This window comes from Eleginops maclovinus, chromosome 24, assembly GCF_036324505.1.
Source record: "Eleginops maclovinus isolate JMC-PN-2008 ecotype Puerto Natales chromosome 24, JC_Emac_rtc_rv5, whole genome shotgun sequence".
Classification (NCBI taxonomy): Eukaryota; Metazoa; Chordata; class Actinopteri; order Perciformes; family Eleginopidae; genus Eleginops; species Eleginops maclovinus.
In genome coordinates, this window is record NC_086372.1 from 3,129,725 (window position 1) to 3,154,922 (window position 25,198).

Here is a 25,198-nt window from a genome sequence, read left to right on the forward strand (position 1 = left end):
CTTTTTTCTAAAGAAGATCTTTAAAAAGGCCTGATAATACTGCACTCATTTCCTGTAAGAATCGATCAAATTAAAACGAAATATGAGCTTTTATTTTGAAAAATCAGTTTGATTCTTTTCGCTTTTAACTTTGCTTGGATACATTTTAAGTATTTACACATAAACATACTAACAAATACTGCAGAAATACAGAAAAACAACAAGGATAAGGAGGAAAAAAGACAAGTAAGTCATGCTGTGTTTGCTGTGTCTCACTGCTCATGCTGCTATCCTCTCCCAACAGGACGGCCGGTTGAACGTGAACGACCAGATGATCGCGGTCAACGGCGAGTCGCTGCTAGGACGCTCCAACCACGCCGCCATGGAGACGCTGAGACACTCGATGTCGTCAGAGGGGAACGCCAGAGGCACCATCCAGCTCGTGGTGCTCCGAGCAGCCAGACAGGTATCCTACTCTGATCCTTTTCCAGGAATACCATGGGATTGTGGAGAGGTGTATCCCACACAGGCAATGTTTTACGGGTGTATTGGTGTGTTTTATTACATTTTTGACATTTTTTGGGAAGATTCGATTGGAAATCAGACTCTTGACATTTGCAAAAACAACTTTTATAGAAAAGAACGACAGTTTTAGGTCATGCATGCTTGATTTTGTACATTTTTACATCATTGAGCGTCTTTTCAGTTCTGCAGGAATCAATCGCGAGGGTATCTTGTTAATAACATGATGCTAAAAAGGAATATTTAAAGGAGCATATGTACTGCTTTCACACTTAAGACACATGTCAATAAAAGAAAATCCTTTTATCTTTCCTCAAACTGTGCTCTTATCATTCACTTCCTGTCAGTTCCTCACTTCTGAGGCTTTGGATGGATGGGGAGCAGCATGTTCAGCCTCCCAGACTTTGGTTACATGCAACATTTAGGGATGCTTATGCATTATGAAATTCTCCGTGCAGCCTGATGTGTTTCAGAGATTATTCAGAAGGAGCTAGCAGAGCTTTGACCGCAGAATCAATATAACACATCAAGATGCTCTACTGTCCTGGAAGCAGCCGCCCTATATGCATGTCAGCAATGTGAAAGAGACCTCTAATGATCCCACTTTTCTATCCTACAGACGGGCAGTCCTGCACCAAACTCCAATGGCTCCTCCGCCCATCCACAGTACAACTACACAGGCTCCAACAATCAGGTACGAGCGAGTGACGGCCCCCCCCAGCAGCAGCAGCAGCAGCAGCAGCCGCCCCTGCCTTGCCGCTCTTCCTCCCTCCTCCCCACGCTGAGGAGGCGAGCGTCCGAGCCGCTGTCCATCGGCCTCAGGCAGCGCCACACACAGAGGCCGGGGGACACACACACCCGACACACCTATGGTTTGAACCAGGAGAGGAGTAGTGGCTACACGTTTGGCCTGGCGCAGAGAGATAGTGATGACGAGGGGGGGTATGCGCAGAAAGACGCGTACAGACCGGCGTCGCAGTACGAGTTTGGGTTTGTTTCTCACAGCCACACGCTGAGCGACTTCCCCACAAACTTAAACCGGGAGTGCTACGATTACGGGTACACACACAGCCGAGCGCTCGCAGAAACACACCGCCACGACAGGCCGGATAACGCACACACACACAAGGTTAGGCTTGCACGTAGCCGCACACCGGACCCCCCCCTCAGGCGAGACAGCTCTCAGAGATACACAGAGAACATCCGGGCGATGGCGGGGCAGATGTACGGAGAGCCGCCCACACACAGACACAACAGGAACACACACACCTCTGCAGACAGGTACATCGACACACACTCACACAACTACGCACACAACAGAGCACTCACAAGACAGAAACACATGCAGCTCTGACAGTGTGTGTGTGTGTGTGTGTGTGTGTACAGTATATGCATTGCAAAAGGGTGAAACGTTTCAAAGCTCAGGTGCACATTTGTTCTCATAGATTTGAATTGTGCAAAATAGAAAAGCTTACAATGCATGGAATTTCAGCAGAAAATCTACTTTGCATCTCTGTTTCATGAGACGGGTGCAAATCAGAGGCACGAGTGGAAGGAAATAAGCTTTAGCACGATCTATAATGTGCAAAATAATATATTTGACGGTTTGACCTCTATCAGGAATAAGCGACATATCCACTTTCTAATCAAAATCGCTGTGAAGTTGTGAATAGTTTCTATGAGGTTATGTCACTTCCTCCTCTTTTGCACCAAATCCTCAGAGTGTATACAGTAATGATGGATGATCTGGAAGCGTATTAATCAGGCTGAAAGCTTCTCTCCGTGCCAACACCACTCTCTGTGCTGCGTTCACTTTTCGCTCTTTTTAAAATATTACCCATAAACTCAATACTTCCCTTTCTGTCACACCGCTCTTAACTCACTGAAGTCATTATTTTTCCCTTCAAACCTCCGGGTTACCTCCTCACTGTTATTGCTTGATCTGCTCCTTGCTCTTTTTGTTTGAATAAAGTTTTCCTTTTTATTTTCCACGTTTTTGTTAGGGAATGTTTCCTGCTCTTCTGCCTCACCTGCTTGTTTCTCTTCTGTTAAATAAAGCTTTTCTGAAGCCTCCTGCATGCCTCTCTGTTTCTCTGTTGGGTTTTTTTCTCCTCTTGCACCTCCGCTACTTTATTAAAAGACTTTTGGGACCTTTTTCCTTCTGTTTCAGCCTCAGTCTCTCTTCTTTTTCCAGCCTTTCCTGTATCCTCTGTTACTCACCAGGACAAATTGAAACAAGATTCATTCTTTAGACCAGTGCAAACACGCTGAAAACATTTCCATTAGCTTCAGGAACGATGCAAATATAAACTACAAATGTGCCAAAATGAAGAAACATCCCCACGACTTGACAAAACATGCACAGGGTTTACTAAAAGTGCTGCATAAACAGAAAGTTGGTGAAGATGTTTCTGTGTTTGCATACGTATTTGCACATTTGTGTTGTGTATTTGCTTAGTTTCTGAAGCTGGAGAGCATTTCTCTGACTGTGAATGTTCCATAAGCGTCGTAGGGCGTCTGCACCTGCCGGCTACCGTACTGATGCAGCCAAAAAGTACATTTCTGATCACACTAACAGTCGCACGTTCACAGATACATATCTAATGAACATATTTCAGGAATAATGAGAGTAGAAACCATTCTCAGCAGATCTGTGAACACGTTTCCTCTCGGTGTGATAATTGCTCCTGGAATGTGTTAACCGTCACTTATTTTTACCTCTTCCTCTTTTGTGTTGTCGTTGTTGAGAAAAAAGAAGTGTGATGACAGTTACTTTACAACATTAAAATCAATCAAGAAGGCAATGTAATGTTCGAAAAGCAGCACAACCGGACGATATGGATGATGACAGATGGTGAGAAATGGCCGTTTTCTGTCTCCTCAGCTCCTCGTTGAACCGTGACGGATTATTCCAGGCGCTCATAAAGATGTTTCACAGCAGTTAAAGCAGATGCTGAGCGATACTGTGGGTGAGGGAGGGAGTATTAACGGGAGGGTTAGTGCCATTGACCTGTCCATTGTGGCGTTTCCATCTCATCCACGCCAAACTCCCGTCAGTGTGTGTGTGTGTGTGTGTGTGTGTGTGAGTTATCCAAGCCTGCAGATGAATTCTATCAAAGCCGGTTCAAGGTTCACTGTATATCTGAACAGTCTCGTCCCCACCCCAGCCTGTCTGGTTTCAAGGTTTCAAGGTTTCAAGGTGGCACCGTGGGGCGGCGTGATAAAAACAAGCGCACCCTAAAGCAAAGCCCCTCAGGCCCCCCCCCCCCCCCCCATCCGAGACTGTGTCTGTCTGGAGTTTGATTTCCATTAAGGATTTCAATCCTAATAAGAATAAAATAACCTCACTTTTATTTGTTCAGGCACAGCTAAATTGTACTTAAAGAAACTCTATTTTTGGTTGGAATATGTTTGTATTTATTTCTGGCAAATATTCCAAGGGATGGAATGACACTTTTCTATTTATTTTCCACTCCTAGATTTGTTTTGAAGCCACATTAAGATCTCTTCTAAAACAAAATTGAAGCGCTAAACTGAAACTGTCAGATTAATCTAGCATGTGTCTTTCAGGTCAGTGCGGTTTAAGGTACCTGTGACTGACAAACTAAAGTAGAGATAATAGTAGAAATTACGAGAATTTCCGTTTGTTAAAAAAAAATCCCTTTCTTTTTGCTTTCCTTCCCGCCTCGTGTGTAATACGGGTGAGGTGGGGGACACAGTAGAGTGGAGGCAGGGCTAAGCCTCTCAGAAGTCTATTGTATGCAGCTGTAGGTTGGACCCCCCCCCCCACTGTTTACTTATTGTTGTGGGATTAAGATATCTGTCTGGCTTCAAAAGCCTCGGACGAGCCGTCGCTGGGTGGAGACGGACGGGTGGAGATGGAGACGATGTGATTTATGTGTCGTGTAGAAGAGCTGTCAGAATTGTGTAGACACATACATGAGCTGAGAGTGATTGACAGCTAGGATGTGTTGATGTATTATCATGTGTGGCAGCTACTAATGATACCCCAGGGACCCCTGTGCATACACCCCCACCAACGCTTTGATATGGCGGAGATATACATCGCTACACCTTTCATTATTATTATGGAGGATTATTCCTCCATGAGTGTAGAGGAGTGTGTGACAGCTGTAGATCCCATCTCTTTGACCAGCGTCTTTCATCCTCCACCAGCTATTCAAGTCCTTATCTCTATATGTTGGGGGGGGGGGCCTTTGTAGTGCTGGGCTGTTCGATAACATGCCTGTCTCAGGGTTGTCTTAATTACTGCGTTTCCAATCGAGCACATGAAGTGAACGGCCGTGTTTTTGCACATACAGGGTTTTAGTCAGTTTTGTGCCTCAGGCGACAAATATACTGTATAAAAATATATAAAGGGTCCCTAAAGACCCTCATAAAAGTCTTTGTATTCATGGGTGTAAAAATAACTCCTTTATTGGTATAAAAAGGTCTTAAAAAAAGTTGTGTTCTATTTGAAATCTTGACATTATTGGTGATTTAATTCACCAAAATGTTTTTAAAATAATTTCACGAAGATCAGAAAAGCAAACCTAAAAACACTATTTTTTGTCCTTTAATTTAGGTTATTGTATTATTGATCTCAAATGTAACTCTTAGTGGCTTTTCAAAAGTCTTATTACCTATTTCCCTTAAGCTAAAGGAGCCATAAATACATTTATTAGGCATTTCTTTTTACGTTTTATATCATTTTATTCTTCATCAGTCAACTTAGTCAATAAAATCGGTCAAGTATGTGCAAACTGTCTCTTGCCAACCCTATCAAAATAAACTCAGGTGCAGTGCTGCGGTACACGTTCAATAATGACGATGTCTCTCTGCCATTCCACATTAATGCGACTCCTATTGTCTGAATGGCTGACAAATCTCTTCTTCATCACCCACGCTGTTCCCACCCCCCAGAGGATTGTTCTAAATCTGTTTCCTCAAAGCTCCAACCTCTCCATGTGAGGTGTATCATAATTGATTGGTTGCGAGATGTACTTACTACACAATACATGTCACATTTCTTTCTCTAGACAAATCAACACTTTTCCTTGCTTTTATCCAGAATTGAAGCTATGAGCATATGTCATTTGTTTTTCCCAAACATGCTCATGCCTTATAATTAAATACTATTTATGCTGTATAAAACTGCAGAGCATTGGCTGATATGGTATGAACAAAAGGAATATAAAACACATCCAACTGGGTGTTGAAATAAATGACTTTAATCTCCTGATGTTTGAGGACGCATCATCAATTTTTCATGACAACTTTGGCTTTAATTTGGCTCATATTTTAGCATATTATCCGTTAATAACCACTCTCATCATTGCTCTTCTTTGTCACAGGACTCATGGGGCCACAGTGCGTACCAGGGGCCCTCTAGAGTCCCGAACACGGAGCCCACCATGAACGGGGGTCACACACCGATGATGGCAAACAACAACCACTACGTCAACCCTGGAAGTGGTGAGCCGAGCAATGTTTGTCCATTTGAGCAGTCAGATAGTCAACATGAGGCTGTGAGGGTTTGTGTACGCACGCTATCTGCCTCTGAGGGTGTACACACACTGTGTTTGTCAGCCTGTGTGTGTGTGTGTGTGTGTGTGTCACCCAGCCATCGCTCCTGACACTGCATCTTTACAAAACCCAGGCTCTCGCTTTATATCTCTTTCCTCGCTGCATATTCATAGCGAGAGAAAGGGAAGTCATTAACTGTGCCGCTCGCTTTTCATGTGCAGGAAAAGATCTGACCTTGGAATCATTAAGCTGATGAAACGGATTCTAAGTGGGATGTATTTGCATGCAGAGTACTGTGCAGCATGTCGTGTTAAGGAAGAAAAACAGAGAGCTGCTTTAAATGAATTCTTTAGCTCCCCTTTCCTCACCCTCTGGGATGCTTTGAGACAGTTCTCCATCAGACTGGCAGTACAGTTGTTTTATACAAAAGATGTTCAGTGGGGGAATGGTGGCATCTGTTTGGAAATCATCTGTATTGATCCTCACTTTGAATCTGTCCGTCTACGAACAACTCCTATTCCACGTCTTCAATCCATTGTTCCTCCTCAGCTCGACTTCCCGCCACGACCGTCAACGGCACCTACGGGAACTACGACGACCACGAGGACTACGACGACGGCTTCCCCCCGCCCCCGTCCCCCGGCTCCGTGGAGGAAATGAACAGAGACTTACCCCTGACTCCCCCGCACCACAGGTACCCCTCACACTGTGCAGCGTCTGCACTCTGGGCCCGAGTCATTATGTTCTAATGGCGCTCTTATTATGTGTGTTATGAGATAGAGCCATTACACTCCGTATCACATGCATTATTTAGACCATACAGGCTAATTGCAATAGCCTATTTGCATTATGCATACTTAATTATACTGATAGCACAAAGGAGTAACTTCTGTAAGAAGCTTAGAAAGAGCTATAAGTAAGGGTTTCTGAATGTGTGTGTGTGTGTGTCCTGTGGTGAGTCTGGCATCAATAACTTGTTTTGCTGTATGTTCAACAGAGATGCTATTGTTTTACTGAATGGTGCCATCTGGAGTCGAGGAAATCGAATGATCTGTTGTTTGTGTGTGGACTTTGAATGACATTTACTCTTTATTCGGGTGATGCAAGTCACTAAAATACTCTTGATTTAAAGAGACCCTATTATGCTTTCTGAGGGTTTCCTTTCCTGTAGTGTGGTATGTAGATGTTTAATGGATTGAAATGGTCTGCAAAGGCTAAAATCCCAAAGTTTTCTCTCCAACACACAGGCAGTATGAGTCACAGTAGAGGAACAAAATACAAATATCAAGCTGAATATGAGCAGACTCCTTTAAGAGTAGATATTATTGAAAAGTGATCGATCGAAGTGACGTCACTGTTGTTTTGCAGCAAGTTTCAGAAGGAGCGTCACGAGAACGCAGCTTTCTACGCCGACGACAACAGACCCCGCAACAGAGCTTCCAAGAGCATGGACATGGGTCAGTATACACACGCACACACACACACACACACACACACACACACACACACACACACACACACCACTTCTTGAATGAAAGGAGCTCTTGTTCACCGGCTTGAACGCATTCTCAGAAGCGAAAACACAAACTCAACCAAAACATACGAGTCCAATCAAGTCACACCCAACGACAACACTATCACATGCTCTTATCACTACATGTCTTTGTTGTGATACGTAACCCCCCCTCCTATTATCTGCGGCCTGAGGGGATCGACCTCCTGAACTCATAAACCCGGGGGCTTTCCAACGAGCTGCACCGACACGCCGTGTGTGTGTGTGTGTGTGTGTGTGTGTGTGTGTGTGTGTGTGTGTGTGTGTGTGTGTGTGTGTGTGTGTGTGTGTGTGTGTGTGTGTGTGTGTGTGTGTGTGTGTGTGTGTGTGTGTGTGTGTGTGTGTGTGTGTGTGTGTGTGTGTGTGTGTGTGAACGAGACGCAATCTCACTGTGATTGGAAGGCGAGAACGAAGGGGCTTATTTCCTCGTATTAACCCAAGCTGACCCCCGTACCCCCCTCTTTTCCCTACAATCTTCCTCCATCTCTTACTTTCTGATACTTCCCTTCTTGTTATCAGGCTCTTTTTCTTCCCTCCATCTTTGTTTATCTCCTTCAGCTCGTTCTCCTTCTCGTCTGCCTCTCTGATTTCCAATCGTGGTTCATTAGGTCCAGTGGATTGGCTTTCTTCCTGCAGCACACGCCTCTGCCACCCAAGCTGATTGGCTTTCATTATGGACAAGGGTGGTCCACACACACACACACACACACACTCCCTCTCTATCCCACCGGGGAGCCACTCCAATAACCAGCGCTATCTGCCTCCCCTCTCTGGCTTTTATCTCCATCTCTGGCCGTCCTCCATTTCAATCTGTTTCTGTGTTATCTCCCTGCTTCTATCCATCCCTTCCCTCTCTGAAGAGCATGGCTAGTAAGCAGTGTGTGTGTATGTGTGTGTGTGTGTGTGTGTGTACGTGTGTGTATGTGTAAAGATGACAGGATCACATCGGAGCCCCGAGATGCTGACCCTGTCTACACGTTTTATATTTAAACAGCTTTTTCCTCGTCTCCTTCCTCTGGAGGGTTTTCCCGCATGTCAGACTTTACGCTGGCTTGTATCTGAGCTTTAGCCGCGCCGCAGAGCAGGTTAGCTTTTATTAAACGCCACTTGACAGAACGAGGTGAGCTTCCATTATTAACCCTGGATGCCTTAGCAAATAGTCTGTTGACTCAGGGCTTCCACACACACACACACACACACACACACACACACACACACACACACACACTGACTGCCTGCTGATGTAGAGGTGAACAGTCGAGTCACTGATTCCACAGCTAACCACCAGTGCCTGGGAGCAAAAGGAAAGGATGTTTTTTTGCTCTCTTACTTACAAAAACAGGATTCGACTGGACTAGCAATAATGGAAACTAATGCATTTATTACACTAAAGAGCTCCGGTCTGTTATGGGAAATGGGCTGCCTATATTGGCTTTAAGATGCTCAAAGTGCATGGAAACATCTGAGCTTTTAGGATAGGGATCTGCTTGAACATTAAAGCATGTAAACATGTCACAGTAGAGGCACAAAATACACATTTGAAGCTGAAATGAGCAGAATAGGGCCCTGTAACACAAACCAAATGTCATTAATCAGGTGAGTAAAAGCCCATTTTTGTAGAGGAAGTCTGCATTCCTCAATACTTTTTATTATTTTAGTGGCAGGCCATGGTGCTCATATATGGAGCATAGTAGAGAACTGTCTCCCCAGCAGTGTTAGAAGTATTTCATGTGTAATAGAGAGACAGTATGGGTCCATAAAAGAGCAAATGGAGTTTGTTCCACCAGCCTCCGAGGCATTGAATTCTCTCACAGGATACAGTTATCAGGTGATATAGTGCATATATATAACACTATAAGGGAGCTGACTGGAGGTTTTTCTACATTTTGAGACAGAGCTCCTATCTTTCCTCCTTAGAAAAGTTCTCTTTTCATTATTGGCTTGGTTCATATCGACTGGAATAGCTTTTTTCCACACGCTCATTTGTCTGGCTCATGAAAAGTGTTTCTCTGTCTTGGTAGCTACAGATGTTTCTGTGCAGGATTCTATGCTCTTTTGATTTGTGCACACACCTTATCGCCCTCCATCTGTCCCTCTCTTTGTTTTTTCGGACTCCTCCGTCCCTCTGATAACTCCCTGCCTCTCATTTTCTCTCCATCCCGCCGGGGAAAATTGACCTCATGAGAAATGAAAAGGATTATTTAAGTGAAAAAGCAGCGTAATGAAAACCTATTATTGCTTCCCAGCCTGTGGCGGCGGCAGTCATGTTTATTCAGATTAGGTGGGGGGGGGGCGTCTTCGTGTTTTCCCTTATATATCTGTTCTCATTTTCTCTCCTGAGCACAATAGCATCACTCTTTCCTCTGGTTTAATTTCCTTTTTCAGTCTGTCTCATTTTGACTCCAGAAACCATTCTAACCGTTTACACAGAAACACAAAGCTCCTCCATATTAAAGTGTGTGTAGCAGGCGATATTATGGGTTATTAACTGTGCTTCTGTCTGTTTTCAGTGGCCGATGAGAGCAACATGGGGTCACTGGTCGGGCAGAGGAACGGTACGCTTTTTATTTCATTTAAAATCTCCTCTTTTGCTCCAATCTGAGACTCCAAAATGCATTCTCTCAGTTTTTTCCTCATCTATTCTTGTGCATTTTCTTGATTCCTTTTCCTTCCCTCCCTCCCTCCGCTCCCCGGCTGACAAAGTTGAGTTGTGAAGCACTTAATGTCGGAGCTCTGGCTGCTTTATAGCCGTCCAGGCCAGCAGGCACACAGCGCTCAATCCTCGCCCAGCTGACAGCCGCCGTATAGCATCACAACGGCTCCTGCTCCGGTTACTCCTCCACACTTCATTCCCCCTCGTGTTTTATATGAGAGCAGTCTAGTTAAAGGTTCGATATCAAGTCGGTTTGCTTTTACTGTGGCATTTCACAGTTAGTGGTATATATAATTCACTCCCAAGAATGGAAACACTTTATATTTCTGAGTTACCTGCGAATCTGAAAGCAATGTTACATTTCCATCTCATTTCCTTTTGAATCTCACACACAGTTACAGAAAGGAGAGTGTGGAAAAATGGCCAAAAAGGTAACCAAGCTCAGCTGACATCACCGGAGATAAAGCCCCACAAACACTTGCTGCTTTCTATAAAAGTTATTATGGGTTGTGCACACCGAGGCTGCATGTAGGAGCGGTTTGTGCTGTGATTGGAGCAGATCATGACCAGCATTTTAGTCCTGGTGTTGGGAGACAGGCCTGTGTGTCTCTCACACACGCACACACACACACACACACACACACACACACACACACACACACACACACACACACACACACACACACACACTCTCACGTACACCGATCTCTTAAATCCACCTGCAACAAGCCAACTCAGCCTGTTGCCGTCAGAATACAAATAACCCGAGCGTCGTTGGTGACCTCAAATACCCCCCACTCAGCGTTCACACAAGTGGGTCCTCCTCCTCCTCCTCCTCCTCCCTCCTCCCTCCTCCTCCTCCCTCCTTGCCATGATTTTCCTGGCATTTCTGAGGAGCGCCCATAACCCTCATGGTATATAAATCCATCCCCGTGCCGCAGCGTTCCTTTTCCCTTTTCATCTCCTCCTCTTTGACGTCCCGGCTAATGTATATCGACGGGGCTTTTGCGTGTTTTTCATTTTTTGCTGACGCTGTGCCTTCGCCCCACCCTCCTCCCTAAATGGCCTCAGTGTTTCTTTATGGGCTTTGACATATTTCATTAGGCGGATGGTCTTAAGAGGCATGCCTGGCTTCTTTAATCTGGCTAAAACCCTTTTTCTCTCTGGCTGCGAGGAGCGCTCCACTTCTCTCCGGCTCCACCACTTACTGCCCCTCTCTCTTCCTCCAGTCTTTGGAGTCTCCATTGTCAATTTCCTTTTTCTTCCTTTCATCTTCCTGGTCGCTCCCTTCTTGATTATTCCCCCTGTCTCCTTCTCTTTGTCGCCAGGCTCATCCCCATTTTTAGTTTCCTCTAATTCCTCTCTCTCTCTTCATGATCACTTTCACTCTCTCTCTCTCTCAACAGGCTCGTCCTTTTTTTATTCTCTCTCTCCATGAACACACTCGGGTGTTTCCTCTACCAAAAAATCCCTTTTAGTGTATTTAGTGAGAGTGTGTGAGATCACCAGAGGAGTAATGGACAGATATGCCTTCATTCATCCCCTTAGAGACTAACAACTCCCCTGGTAGCTAGTGTCCTCTTACAACACATCTGGGAAACACACACACACACACACACACACACACACACACACACACACACACACACACACACACACACACACACACACACACACACACACACACACACACACACACACACACACACACACAAGCATTAGGGTAGTGCAGAGGATCCTAATGCAGACGTTTGAGCGTTTGCACTGCACGCCTGTTGCCTCCGTTGTTCTCCCTCTGCACAACGAGGCTGTAAAACCAGCCGGCACCCTGCCAGCCCTGAAGCCTCTTCTTTGTTTTCTCACGCTCTATTTGTGTGCCGTGTAACGCTGCCTCCTTAGCTTCCCTTCCCTTTTCTGCATCCAGCGAGTTGTTGTGATTCAAACACAACTATGGTGTTGATTTGAAGTGTTTTTTATACTTGTTTCTATTCATCCAACACCCAATTGTGCTTGTCAAACACCTGAGACCTCTAGGCACCAAGGTGTAGTGTGTGAAGTTAGGGAGAAGTGACACAAGGTGCTGCTCTTCCTGCTCATTAACCTGCTGCTGCTGCTGCTGCTGCTGCTGTCCTCTCTGTCTTTGGGAGTGTTCGGGGCTACGCATTTTTGGATCCTGGCTAATTTCCCTTCACTCTCTTGCACCCCAAGTCAAATCAGGTCTAGAATTCTGCATATTTGGTGCAAGTAGGTGTTCAGAAAGTCAGTTTTGGACCAGGTATTTTCAGAGTTAGATTCTACAGTTCCCCCTGAACGCACTGCCGCACCTTCACAGTACAAATGGCACATCTCCCACTCCACGCCGCGCTCATCCATACACTGCCAGCCCCTGCGCTGCGGTAATCCAGCAGAGGTAAGCAGTAATTATGAAATGGCCTTTTAAGTCTTCTCCAGTTATTAAAGCCATTCATCTACTCGCAGGCTGCATACATACGGCCCATATGTCCCCCCCCCCGCTCCCGAAACCCAATTACTGGCAGAGCAGCGCCTCCACCCAGCCTCGCCCTCCGCCTCTGATGCAGCTGAGTGCAGTCAGACGGAGACGCGGGGATGCCTGATGATCGGACGGCTCTCTAATTGGAGTGGAGTTTTGATTGGCCATAACATGAATTGGATTTGCTCTGACCGGCTAAACAGTGGTCGGAAGTGATTTAGTTTGAAGGGAAGTTTTGTCGTGTGATGGGAAAACATTTGAAGCGGTAATGGCATTGTGTTTTCCACCGCTGTGACGAAGCATTGTTAACTGTTTAGAGGACAAGAGACTACTATTTCTTATTTTGAAAGAGACTAAAGTAGAACTCCTGGTATATCTAAAGCTCCTGTGCCATAGACCTCCATTGCTGTAATGTCACATCTTAGAGGTTTGCTGCTGTAAATCTTCCAAAGACCCTTTAATCTAAGGTGAGGCGAAGAAGGTGGGTCACACGAGAGACCTTTATCTGCTCTGTGCATTTGTCTCAAACAGAACTTAAATCCATTCATAAACATTTATAGAGATGAGATGTGTTAATGGCTATTGAAGCTCAGCATGTGTAAGGCTCCTCCTGAGCGTTTATGGACACGGTGTGACAGAGGAAGGGGCCGCTCTACGCCCTGTAACGGTGTGTTTAACGCTTCAGTTGGATTGGATTCAGTAACCTGTGCGGGATGGGGCGACTCTTAAAGCCGGCTTTGTTTTACAGGTGTGTGTGTGTGTGTGTGTGTGTGTGTGTGTGTGTGTGTGTGTGTGTGTGTGTGTGTGTGTGTGACATGTGCTTTTATAGAATGGTGTGGGTCGGAGCCTGTTTTACACGCCTGTTTTATTTGCTTGTCCTGAGATTGGATATACAAGATGGGAAAGTGTGTGTGTGTGTGTGTGTGTTTGTGTGTGTGTGTGTGCCCGATAGCCAGGAGCAACAAGCCCCTTACTCACTGTTGGCTAAAGTGTCTCCTTGGCAACTCACCGTCACCTCTGTACCGCCGCCTCCCCACCCCACCCCCCATCCCCCCAGTGGTTTTGATGGAGGGGGCACCTTCTTGTAACCGTGGCAACGTTTCAGCCAGTGTGCTGTGGCGCTGCACGCTGTTGAGCACATTGTAGTCCAGTTGATGGGTGAAGACCCCGCTGAGACACAGTGTGCACAGGGTTTATAGTTGTGTGTGTGTGTGTGTGTGTGTGTGTGTGTGTAGTGTGTGACAATTCTAATAAAATAAGGCAAGTTGATTGGATAGTAGAGCTGATCTAGTCCCAACGTATTTTAAAAGTACTTTTTGTGCACTTTTAAGAAAAGAGAAGTCACGTTTCTCAGATTTGAGCTCCTTAAATGTGGATATTTGATAGTTTTTTTTACTCCTCTACGACAGTTAAATGAATATATTCGGGTTATGGATAAAACAAGACATTTGAGAATTTGCGTTCTTCATATTTTATATAAAAAACAGGAGAGTATAATAAAAGAAGTCCTGCAGCTGATGGATGTATTAAGATGTGCTGCAGAAATGGTCGGTATGACTAGGCCTGGTTTTCCTTTCTTCATGTGTTCAGTGGTTGAGATAATTGAAGTTGCGTGCGGGCAAGTGGTGAGAAAGCACGGAAATATTAGTCAGACTGGAGCCTTTTTAATCATTCACACAGACTATCATTATTAAGCTTAGTTTTAACCCATGGAACAAACTACAGACTGATTCCTTTGCCTCTCAAAAGTTGCAGCTGTGTCTCACTCTCACTTTCAAGGTGACACCTTTTAAAGAATAGAAAATAGAGCGGTGTTCATCCTCACAGCGCCTGTCAGCACAGCAGGAGCCCAAGGCTACGTTCCAGGCAAACACTTCACTGCTGTCTGCTCAGCCGTTACTAAAGGCACAATACACTGTACACGTCAGAAGTGTGTGTGTGCAGGTGGGTGTTGGCATGTGCCCATTGTTGTGCATACAGCTACAGTATGCCAGCCTGGGTGGGCTTCTGAGTGGGTGTTTACTGTGAAATGCAAGCGCCATTTAGGGTGCTAATAAGCAGGTTCATTGTTTTCAGAAAAACATTTTGGGCATTAAGGAAGTCTTACTACTGATTTCACAGAAGCCACACGTCGATCAAAAGTTTAAAGTATTGTTTTATGGTCACAAAAATGTTCATGCTGTAGATCACCATGAGATGTTTTCCTTTTAAAGAGACCCTATTCTCCTTCCCTCTCCTGCAGTCTGTTATATGGGTTTGTGTGCATGTAAATGTTCTAAAATCCCAAAGTTCCCTCCAACAAAGTTTATATAAACACAGGCATGAACTTAACTAGTTAACATATAACAGATATTTTCCATTCAAGCCTTCAAATAACTCCCAGTCTTGTCCTTCTGAAATCGTGACGCCCAGAAGAAGTCCTCGGACTTTGATCAACACAACAAATTGAGGATGAGCATTACAGCTGTGAAGGGCATCGTCCTGTTTGGCTGTGAGGCTGTTTGTCAAATATGTGCACCAGCTTGAATCAGTGGCAATCGGGCGGACGTGATGCGAACGGATCCGCGAGAGCATCTGCTGGCACAGCGGGCGCCAATATGTGATAAACGCTGATTTCACCCTCCATTGGATCGAGCTGGCGATGATAGCCACCTCTCCCCCGCTCATCCATCCTATTAAACCCTCATTATTCATTTACCTCCAGCCTCCACTGCCTGACATGCATGGAGAGAGTGCACCCAAAGCCCCACACACACACAAACTAGTGATCATACTACTTCCTGTTTCATCGTCAAGGACACAAACCACTTTCTCACACGGGCAGTATCAAAACTTTTTCATTTTTTTCATTTTCACTGGACCAGAATTCTCAACATTTTGTACTACACACACACACACACACCCACACACACACACGCACACACACACACGTACCCATGCTTGCAGACACACACAGTGTCTCTGTGTATAGTGCAGCAGTGCGCTGGCAAGGAGCTTAATTCTATCAGGCTGCGAGCCGGACAGCCGTAATTACATTTGTGACACAAATCCTGCCTCTCAAATTGAGCGTTTTATTCCTGAGCGCTCCCCCCTCTCTATTTATAACCCCTTATTCCCTATAAATCCCACTTCCTCTCAGAAAGTCAATTTAGGACTTAAAAGGCAGCCGCTTACTCTGCCCCCCTTCCTCTTTTGCCGCTTCACTTTCACTTCCCCCCTTTTTTCCTGCTCTACTTCCGAGCTTTAAAGCCGTTGAAATGATGTCTTAAGCAGCCAGGACCACGATGTGGGAAAGTGGTCCCGACAGGAAAGTTCTGTTTCATTGTCATACATCAGGTTTTTCCTCCACACCTCTTAGTCACCAGCTCCTCACACCTTGCCTGACGTTTACTCGTTTCTCTCATTTCCTGCTGCTCTGCATTTCCCTCAAATCCTCCCTTCTCTCCGACCCCCTGCTGAATCAGCGTTGGCTTTCAGCGCTTTCCTGCTCCTCCGCCTCCCCTTTCTTCCTCTCCCGATTTTGAGGCCATTCCCTAGTACAGTATGGTGGCAGATCCTTTATTCCCCCTCTCTTCTGCTTATGCATGAGCCTGTCGCTTCACATGTCTCCTTCCCCTCCACCTCCTTTATGTTGCTCCTATAGGACGCTCTGCTCCTTCCTCTCACATCTGCTACCTTCATAGCTTCATATTTCTGCGTTTTTACCTTCTTTAAGATTCATTCCTAAATGGTATATCCATCAGGTTACACTCAGGTGGTCTTGGACAGTATTGAAAGCCTGAAAGTGTAATTCAGATGCCCTTTTAATAAAGAGTGTGTGTGAGGTAAATGCAGCTAAAAGCTATGATCTCTCTGCCTCTCAGAGCCTTCAGCCGGTGGAGCGCTGGGTCCCACCCTGGGTCTCTGTAAGTCCAGCTCCCTGGAGAGTCTGCAGACGGCCGTGTCAGAGGGAGAGCGAAGAAGCACCCAAGCCCAGCTGCCCTTCCACCGCCCGCGGCCCCACATGGTCCGGGGCCGGGGGGCCAACCAGAGCTTCCGCATCGCCATCGACAAGTCCTACGACGGACCGTCTGAGGATGGTAAGACTTCTCAAACTTTACAGAGTGTTCCTTTCCATATTGGACTGCCGCTGTTTCTATAAGTTGAGATGGTTTCCCAGACTTTGCATCCTCTTTTAATTAGACCCTGTACTGCCAATGCACATCCCTCAGGCTTTTTAACACACTGGCGCTCAAGACGAGCCAGAGGCCTGCCAGGGGACGGTGCTTAGCCTTAATGAAATGCTACATGATTTTATCCACTCAGCAATTTGGGAACTTAATATCTTACAGCAGCAGAATTTGTGTAACGCTCCACCTTGTGAGCACACAAATATGTTTGACAACTTTAGTGATTTCTGAGGAAATGATCCCATATGTGATTTAAAACGACAGATTTTTAGCATTTGTTTTAAAGCATTAGTCTGACTGTGACAACATGTGGCAGGGAAGGATAATTAAACAAGTTACATATCGGTCATAGCAGGTGTCCTGACACTCGTAATGAAACGTTAAACTATAAATGAGAACCACTCATGTTCTTGGCTTGGATTTTGCAAGTAGATGCCAGATCCAACTAAGGCAAGTGGAAATGACTGCTCCAGGTGTAGAGACTTGCCTCTGGCCTTCCCCTGCACTGGGAGAATAGAGGACTAGCTAGCTTAGTGATCAGATTCCTTACGGTCCAGGGAAACGTAAATGCATGCTGCACACTGCAATCTCTGCCCTTCACTCGTCCTCAGACGACGACGGATCTGAGCAGAGCTCCGGTCAGGAAACTCCCGTCAGCAGCTCCTCTCGCCCGGACGTGGACGACGGGAAGAAGAAAAAGAAGACTAAAGGGAAGAAGAAGGAGAAAAAGAGCAAACCAAAGAAGGAGTCTGTGGATGATCCGGAGAAGAAGACCAAAAAGAAAGGATTTGGCCTCCTAAGGTAGGAGCATCTTTCAGAAACTGTCTTTAGTTTAAAGTTTCTTCCATCAAGGTGACTCTTTGTTTAGTCAGTGATGAATTAAGCATCTCCAGAGTCTGCCATGACAGCACCTCGATTTCTCCAAATTGAAAAGGTCACCTGCTTAACAAGAAAAATGGGAGCTAAATGAGGTAATGAGGCTTGTCTTCACTAATCCAAAAAACACCAAGGTCTTCCTGGAGCATCAACAAAAAACTGTGATTACTTTGGTTTGTGTTTCAAAGTCCTGTAAACGGTAGATTTGATGTAGAAATCGACTGAAAAAGCTGCCCTACTTTCCCCTGGTTCCGTTTCAACAAATTACCCACTCAGCCCAGCAGGATTATGGGATTTCTGACTATTGGGTATGAACACAACCTTCGCCGTAATGGAGGGTACCCATTATCTCTCCATCCAAGTCCCAGCAACACCGCTCCAACCAGAGCAGCTTGTCACCGCTTTATCAAGGTGTCCCCATCGTGATTGTGGAGGTCCAATCCTCCAACAGCCGTCCTTATCAGCTGGCAGTGACACGGTGTGGTCAGTGTATCACTGCACTCCCAACACTTGAGATTCAATTAGGCTGCTGCGAGAGATAGCGCAGGCCGAGCGCTGGCCTACCGATGGCAGATAAGAATCCAATCGTCCACTGTGTCAAGGGCGGTAATGGAAGAGATGTTCCCATGGTGAGGGAGTGGAGAGTAGGGCAGGCAGGAGAAGGGCAAAGTGAAGGACACACAGGGAAGTTACACAGATGAGGGGAGTGTTGTTTCCCCGGTAAAATGAGCTTTATTTACCATAAATAGTCACACAGAGCTCCTGCTGCTTCTCCGCAGCAGAAGATGTAGGAGCTGACACCGCTAGCTGTGTGACAGATTGTGTTGATAGGTAAACTCTGCATCTACACACACTCTTCTTTATGAGCCTCCCTTTTGGAGTATACTCATATTTTGAAAGGGTTTCTTACTTGCAAAGTGATCAAAAATACTTGATTTCACAGTTGTCTTAGTCATAGAGGAGCCAAAGCAAGCCTTTTGTCGTCATTTGGATCATCGGGTGTCTTTTTTGCTGAGTCATAGCAACGCATTGCAGGTTTAATGACTTCCCTGTGAACCTGATTGTGATGGAAATAGAGAGAGTGGGACACACAGTGACAGTTTTTACATCAAAATAGGTGATCATGTTAGATGCCTGTAAAGCACGCATAAATGATGCAGCATGTCTCATGTTCTAGGAGAGTTTTTGGGGTGAAAATGCCCTGGATGTTATAGATTAAAACCTTCTTGCAGGCCTATGCATGTACACACACACACACACACACACACACACACACACACACACACACCTTGTTTGCACAGTCATCCCTGTGAATTGGCACCAATAGTCAGGGACACTCAGAAGCAGCCCTCTGCTCATCCCAGCTCAGCGTCTGAGTGCTTTTCTGACTAAACAATAGCAGTCTAGTATAAAAGGCTTGCAGATTGTTGCTCCACACACTCTAACCCCCCCCCCCCCCTCTCTCTCTTTCTCTCTCTCTCTCTCTCTCTCTCTCTCTCTCTCTCTCTCTCTCTCTCTCTCTCCCTGGCCTTTATCTGGCCGGCTTGATCGTTATTGAACTTGAAATATGACTTAATTAGCCGGAGTATTGCGCGGTCCAATCTAATTGCCGCTCTCAAATGTTATTTTACTCCAATGGCAGCATTAGGAAAAGGGCAAATTATAAACATATGACCTCAATTTACCTTCTGCAGCGGCAGCGCGCACAACACCACGCTGGGAATCAGCCCCGTGCTTTCAGCGGACGTAAATATTTAGTTTAGACCGCGGCAGTATTTGAAGAGCGAGTTGATTTTGGCGGCAGTGTACTGCAAACAGCTGGGCATAAGGTGACTTCTGGAGATCACGTTTGCTGTGTTGCTAAATCCAATCCTCTTTATTTGGTCATTCCTACATTCAGTCAAGTCTTTCATTGATGAAGAATGTATTTCCATCTATTTATTGGACAACAATTAGATGTATGCATGGAAATTAAAGGTCCAACACCCCAAAAGTCCTTAATTTAGGACAATTTGGCTGATCTACTGATACGACTTCTCCCCCTGCACATCCAGTGAGATGCCCTCCGATGTTCTCCTCTCCTTTACATCACCACATTTAAAGCCTCTGAGAGGGTGACTGCTTGTCTTGTCTGTATTCAGCAGACAGCGGTGAAGCCCTCGCCTGTAACGTCGCCTCGGGGGCTGCGCCACTGACAGAGCGCAGAACGACTAACACTGGATCTGTGCTCCCTCACATCCGCACACTCCCGCAGAACAGAGAGCGAAACCCGGTCAGAGGTTTCACGTGTCTTTATCAAACAAGATATTGACATCCCTATATATATTATTATCCCAGAGTATGGACCTCTCTGCCACCGTCCTGTAGTGGTATTAGTCCTATCTTATGGGGTTGTTGTTGTGTCAGGATTATACATATTAATGCTTCAACATCAGGATGTCAGGGTTAGAAGGTCTGCTGACCTGAACATGAACATCCTGTGTTATCAAGTGATCCAGTGGTTTATTCTGTGCATCTTGACTGTGTGTGACCAACCCCTGTGTGTGTCATTGCTCAGCTGCTCCACCAGGCCTCCAGGGTATTGACACGTCCCGTCTGTCCCCGCCGTCCTGTCACTCACTCAGGATCAATGTCGAGCTGTCGCTTTTGGCTCACAGCGCGTCACCGCCCCCTCCGCCAATTTAAAGCACATGAAAAGCCGAGTGTTTTGATCCTCTGTTTACAAATCCTCATACAACATGATATGTATCCTCTCCCCCCACCCCTCTCTCTCTCTCTCCTTCTGTCTGGCTGTGGAAATCCGACAGGGATGCAAGCCAATTAGCGCCGTCCGTTCCGCTCTCGTCCTATCGCAGCACAGCAGGATGTGCCGAGTTGAAAAGGAGTCACTGGTGGGCTGTGCTCTACAGAAGCAAAGCCTGATTTCTGATGGATTACTGCTGTCATTTTGCACTCCCTCTCCTTGAGCTCCTTTTTCTCCTTTTAGGCTGCATCCCAACTCTTTCCCTTACTACTTTTCCTTGACCTCGATGGGAACGGTCAAGGAAAGATACAAAGGGAACATCAGGAGGAATTAAGAAAAACCAAGGACATTCAATTGCACCTACTCTATGACTTTATTTATAACACATACAAGTGCCAGTATTGTCCGGTTTATTGCCTGAATTCAACATTTCCTGTGCGTCAGAGGAAGAGATCCACGTGGTAATTGGTGTCTTTGAGTGGCCTTTAGCACCTCATAGGGAATTTAAACACATAAGAAAGCAAAAGGAAGGTAAGGAGAGGAAAGGAAGGATAGGTGTAGGCAACTATTTGAACTCTGCCTGGTTGTCAGAAGTGTTTTGGCATCCCAAAATCCCCATGACATGTTTGTGTGGGTGTGTCAGCGGTGACTCTAAGCCGCGATGGGGGTAAACTGGGGGAGCATTACCTAATCCCGGCTATGGTTAATGCACTGCAGGTGGATTTCTTTGATCCGGCATCTCATCTGGCATTTAAGGGCTGTTAGCTGCGCTGGAATGAAATGTGCACTTCAAGAGAGTATTATGCTAGTAGGCTATTCTCTTTAGTAAAATATGCATTAGGCTATACATTTTGCACACGGGACAAACGTTCCTCCTGTGGATAAGCATTATGGCTCACTTCATCTATCTTTACCATAAATAATATATGCACGACCACAAATCACTTCCTTTGCATCACTCGACACGTATGGAGCTGACAGGGCTGGCTAATCACGGCCGGGGAGGAAAGGCAAAGCCTGGCAGATTGTGGTCATGGTACATGTTGAGTGTGTGTTTGCAGGAGGTTAGAATGATGAAATGGAGACAGCAATCATACAAATCCCACGGAGGGTTAATGTCTCTTATTGGCTGCAATTACATGTTCTTTGTGTTGGATTCAAGTAGTGATTTATGGCTCTAAAGCTTATCTTTCTTTCTGTAAAGTGACCTTTCTGAACTTAGCAGGTAAACATGTCACAGTAGAGGCACAAATACCAATATGAACCTGAAATGAATATAGTAGGGCTCTTTTACACTGAGCATGGAGTCTGTGTTCACACAGAGGAAGTAGTCTTAAAAATGACAGCTATTTCTTCAATTCTTCATAATTCACATTCTTGCCCAATTTGCTCCCCGCCACTCGGAATAGAAGAAGCTGCCAAGTATTTTCCTCCAGTCATGAAAATGAGCTCCTGTACCGTCTATTGAGGCATAATTCTAATTTACAACTTCGCCATGGAGGCAAACAGACAGGGCCGCTATCACCTATGGCAGCCGCCGGAAAACAAATTAACTTCCCGTCTCCTCCCTCCATCCGAAGCGATGGGCAGCATTCCTGAGATGATGTGCGGGTTTATTGGCGTTGATGTGAGGCTGTCAGTCAAGTATCAGAGGGACGGGGGAATCGACAGTGGAGATGATGAGGAAATCCTCATGCATATATATCAGCTGATAAAGGGGGCAGTGACAACAGGCCAGGCCGCTCCTTCCCTTGCCCTTGAAATCCCATCTCTACTCACACTTCTACACCTTCTTCTGCCACACCGTTTGTCTCTGAGCTCTCGTCTTATTTACACACGGAGGGGAGTGCCGACTCACTCCTCTGCAGTTTGACCGTGACGTTGCTCCAGCGAAGCAGTGTGAGAATTAATTACTTTATTCATAGGCTTCAAACGGCTTGTTTACCTCCTTCTCCCAGAGTTTCCCGGGGAAGTTTTTGGAAGTCTGTACTGTTTTAATTACACTCTCTCTCGTCTAACTTCCTCAGTCAGCCACATCTTCTGTTATATATCAGCTTAATGGCCGATAGCGCCTCCGTTCTGTGAGAGCTAATCACTCAGTTATGTCCTCTTGCCAGTAGCCGTCACATTTCTCAAACTGCAGAGATCTCATTGAATATGTCTCCTACCGGTAACGTCTGTGACTCATCCGACCGAGGAACATGATACGCACATTTGTACAGTGAATTATTGCCCCCATAAGGTAATTATCAAATGAGACGGTCGAGCTGAGACTTCCATTTGTGTTGATCAGTTTCACGATCCATCAATTCCTATCGAGTTATGACATTTGGAGCGACCCCGAGGGAGGGTGGCTTTTGAAGTGCAGACACATCCGTATCGGCCAGACGGCTCAGCGGCATTTGGCCCCGCCGACTGCCCATCGCTCAGCCGCCAATTAAAGGTATTCACGTGGCCACAGGAAATAACCAATTAGCATTCACATCGGGCGCCAGGAAGCGATTACACCTCAACATGTCCCGTACAGTCATCCTCATGCCACGAGTGATGGATGGACTTCCTCCATCACTTAATGTCTAATGACACACACATGCAGGACATCTGACGCCCAAACACACAGGGAGCCCGACCTCTGCTTCCCAGACGGAGAAGGTTAAGTGTTTCTTGTCCGACGATGTGTGGAGGGCCGCGGGAGCCAAGAGCGTAACCTTTCCCACTCTGCCAATGGCTGTCATCTGGAGCCACGGTGACCTAGCCTTTTCCCCAGCCTTTTCCCCAGCCTCCAGCGAGGTAAACGCTATGAATCTTCACTTTTAAATGCATTAACACACAGCCCCAGAGGGGTGCAGGAGTCACTGTAGTCACCGCCCTGTCACTGGTGTGTTTCTTCACTGTGTACACACACTGACGGCAGGGTGTGAGAAGGAAGCCCAGTGCGTTCTTTAAATATTAATGGCCTGCCTGACAGGAGTGGAGAGGGAAGAGGAAAGACAAGACAGATTGCCAGTGGCAACGGATTTTTTTGTGGGAAGATGACACAAATCAGAATGCAAACAATTAAAGGGGAAGACAAGGAGCCAGATACTCACGCAAAACTGCCTCACTGGCTCTTTCTCAAACCCTGTTTCTCGACTTCCCTTTCTTTTTTCCCCTGATCTTTATCTTTCCTTCCCCTCTTCCATTCCCTTCCCTCTCGTTCGTCCCATCCCTTCTTCTTCTTCTTCTTCTTCTTCTTCTTCTTATTACCTTACCTATTCCCTCCCCCCTCGCTTTTTTCCTGTCTTTTGTCTGACAGTATCAGTACTCGAGGGACTGTCCAGGCGTTGATTAAGATGATTACGCTCCATCTCTGCTTCCCCTGAGAACAGTCTGCTGTGTATTCATACCTGTCTGTCTGCCTCCATGTTGCCTCCCTGCACAGTGAAGGAAATCCCACTGATTCCTCCCATTTCGACCTTTAATTATTTCCAGGAATTTTCTCTTGCGTTTGAGTTAACCCACATTGAAGTGTAAGAGATCAAAATAACCATGAATCCTCCACACACACATCTTCCTCCCTGCATAATTCATACGCTCTAAGTGAAGCTGTTTTAACTGCGATTAGCATCGGGTGGATCTAGCTGCAGTTTTATCTCACACTCTCCTTTTTTAAAGTGCTATCGCTGCTAATATCAGCCATTAATGGAAGCTGATTTGGGCCAAATTGCTGGTACGTGGCGCAGGGCATATGGAGAGGAAGTCTGAGAGATTTAATTATGCCCAGTGGGGAAAACTCGAGCCCTGCTGGCAGTTTTTAATTTTTCATAATCGATCAAAGGTGGGGCTTTCTGCAGACGATTGGCTGGTGGTGCTGTCAATCAAAGCGATCGGCCTAGCTTGACCTTGTTTTTGTGTGGCGGTCTGCTTGTAGCCTGATCCCCAGTTCCACCAAGAAACCACTAATAAAGAGCGCTTGTTGTCTATTTTTTGACTGTGAATGTCATTCCGTCTATTTCTATCCGGAAATACTTTCCGACGTGTCTCACCGCTGCCAGAACAGGAGAAGGAGGCGGTTACATCACAACCCTCTATAGTGTTAATCTCTCTGTGTGTCTCCCGTTTCTCTCTCCGTCTGCTCCTCCGTTTGTTCCTCTCCCTCCCCCCTTCTTTACTGCAAACTCCACTGAGATGTGTGCACTCCTCTCCAAATGCATACAGAGCAATCTAATTACTGCGATAACATTTCTGCTTGGCTGATTAACGGTTCCCCCCGCGCCTCTGAACGCAGCTGCATTGCTTCTATATATTCCTAAGCTCCTTATTCCTCCCCAGCTGCACTTTCATGGGAGCTTTGGCTCACACACCCATCTCTTTTCTCACTTCCTTTCCTCTTTTCTTCTTCTCGGTGTCTCTCGTTTATTCTCCAAGGCAGGACGTCTGTTTAGCTGCTCTCACTTTTTGCTCCTTAATTCCTTTATTTCTTACTAACTTTTTCTTCTCTTTTAACCACTCTATCTAACTTCTCCAAGACAACTAGGATGTGCAGCCTGCTGTCTCACGTGTGCTAAACTATTTCAGTGTTCTGATAATAGTGATTTAAGCTTCGAGCATCATACCATGAGGCTTGTCCAATCATCTTTATGAGAATTTAGCATACCAAAGAATATCCTGCATGGTTTAATCTCCTCTGGGATGTTTCTAAACAGTT

General features: G+C 45.8%; 1 protein-coding gene across 1 annotated transcript in view; it reads left to right on the forward strand.

Moving 5' to 3' along the window:
* The window catches only part of pard3ba (par-3 family cell polarity regulator beta a), a 109,095-nt gene that overhangs the window by 49,322 nt on the left and 34,575 nt on the right, over nt 1-25,198 (forward strand). The window contains exons 12-19 of the mRNA XM_063878041.1: nt 284-445; nt 1,121-1,195; nt 5,856-5,976; nt 6,577-6,721; nt 7,396-7,484; nt 10,090-10,134; nt 16,587-16,802; nt 17,504-17,693. Coding sequence (XP_063734111.1) covers nt 284-445; nt 1,121-1,195; nt 5,856-5,976; nt 6,577-6,721; nt 7,396-7,484; nt 10,090-10,134; nt 16,587-16,802; nt 17,504-17,693 — 1,043 coding nt within the window. The remainder of the gene's footprint in view (nt 1-283; nt 446-1,120; nt 1,196-5,855; nt 5,977-6,576; nt 6,722-7,395; nt 7,485-10,089; nt 10,135-16,586; nt 16,803-17,503; nt 17,694-25,198) is intronic.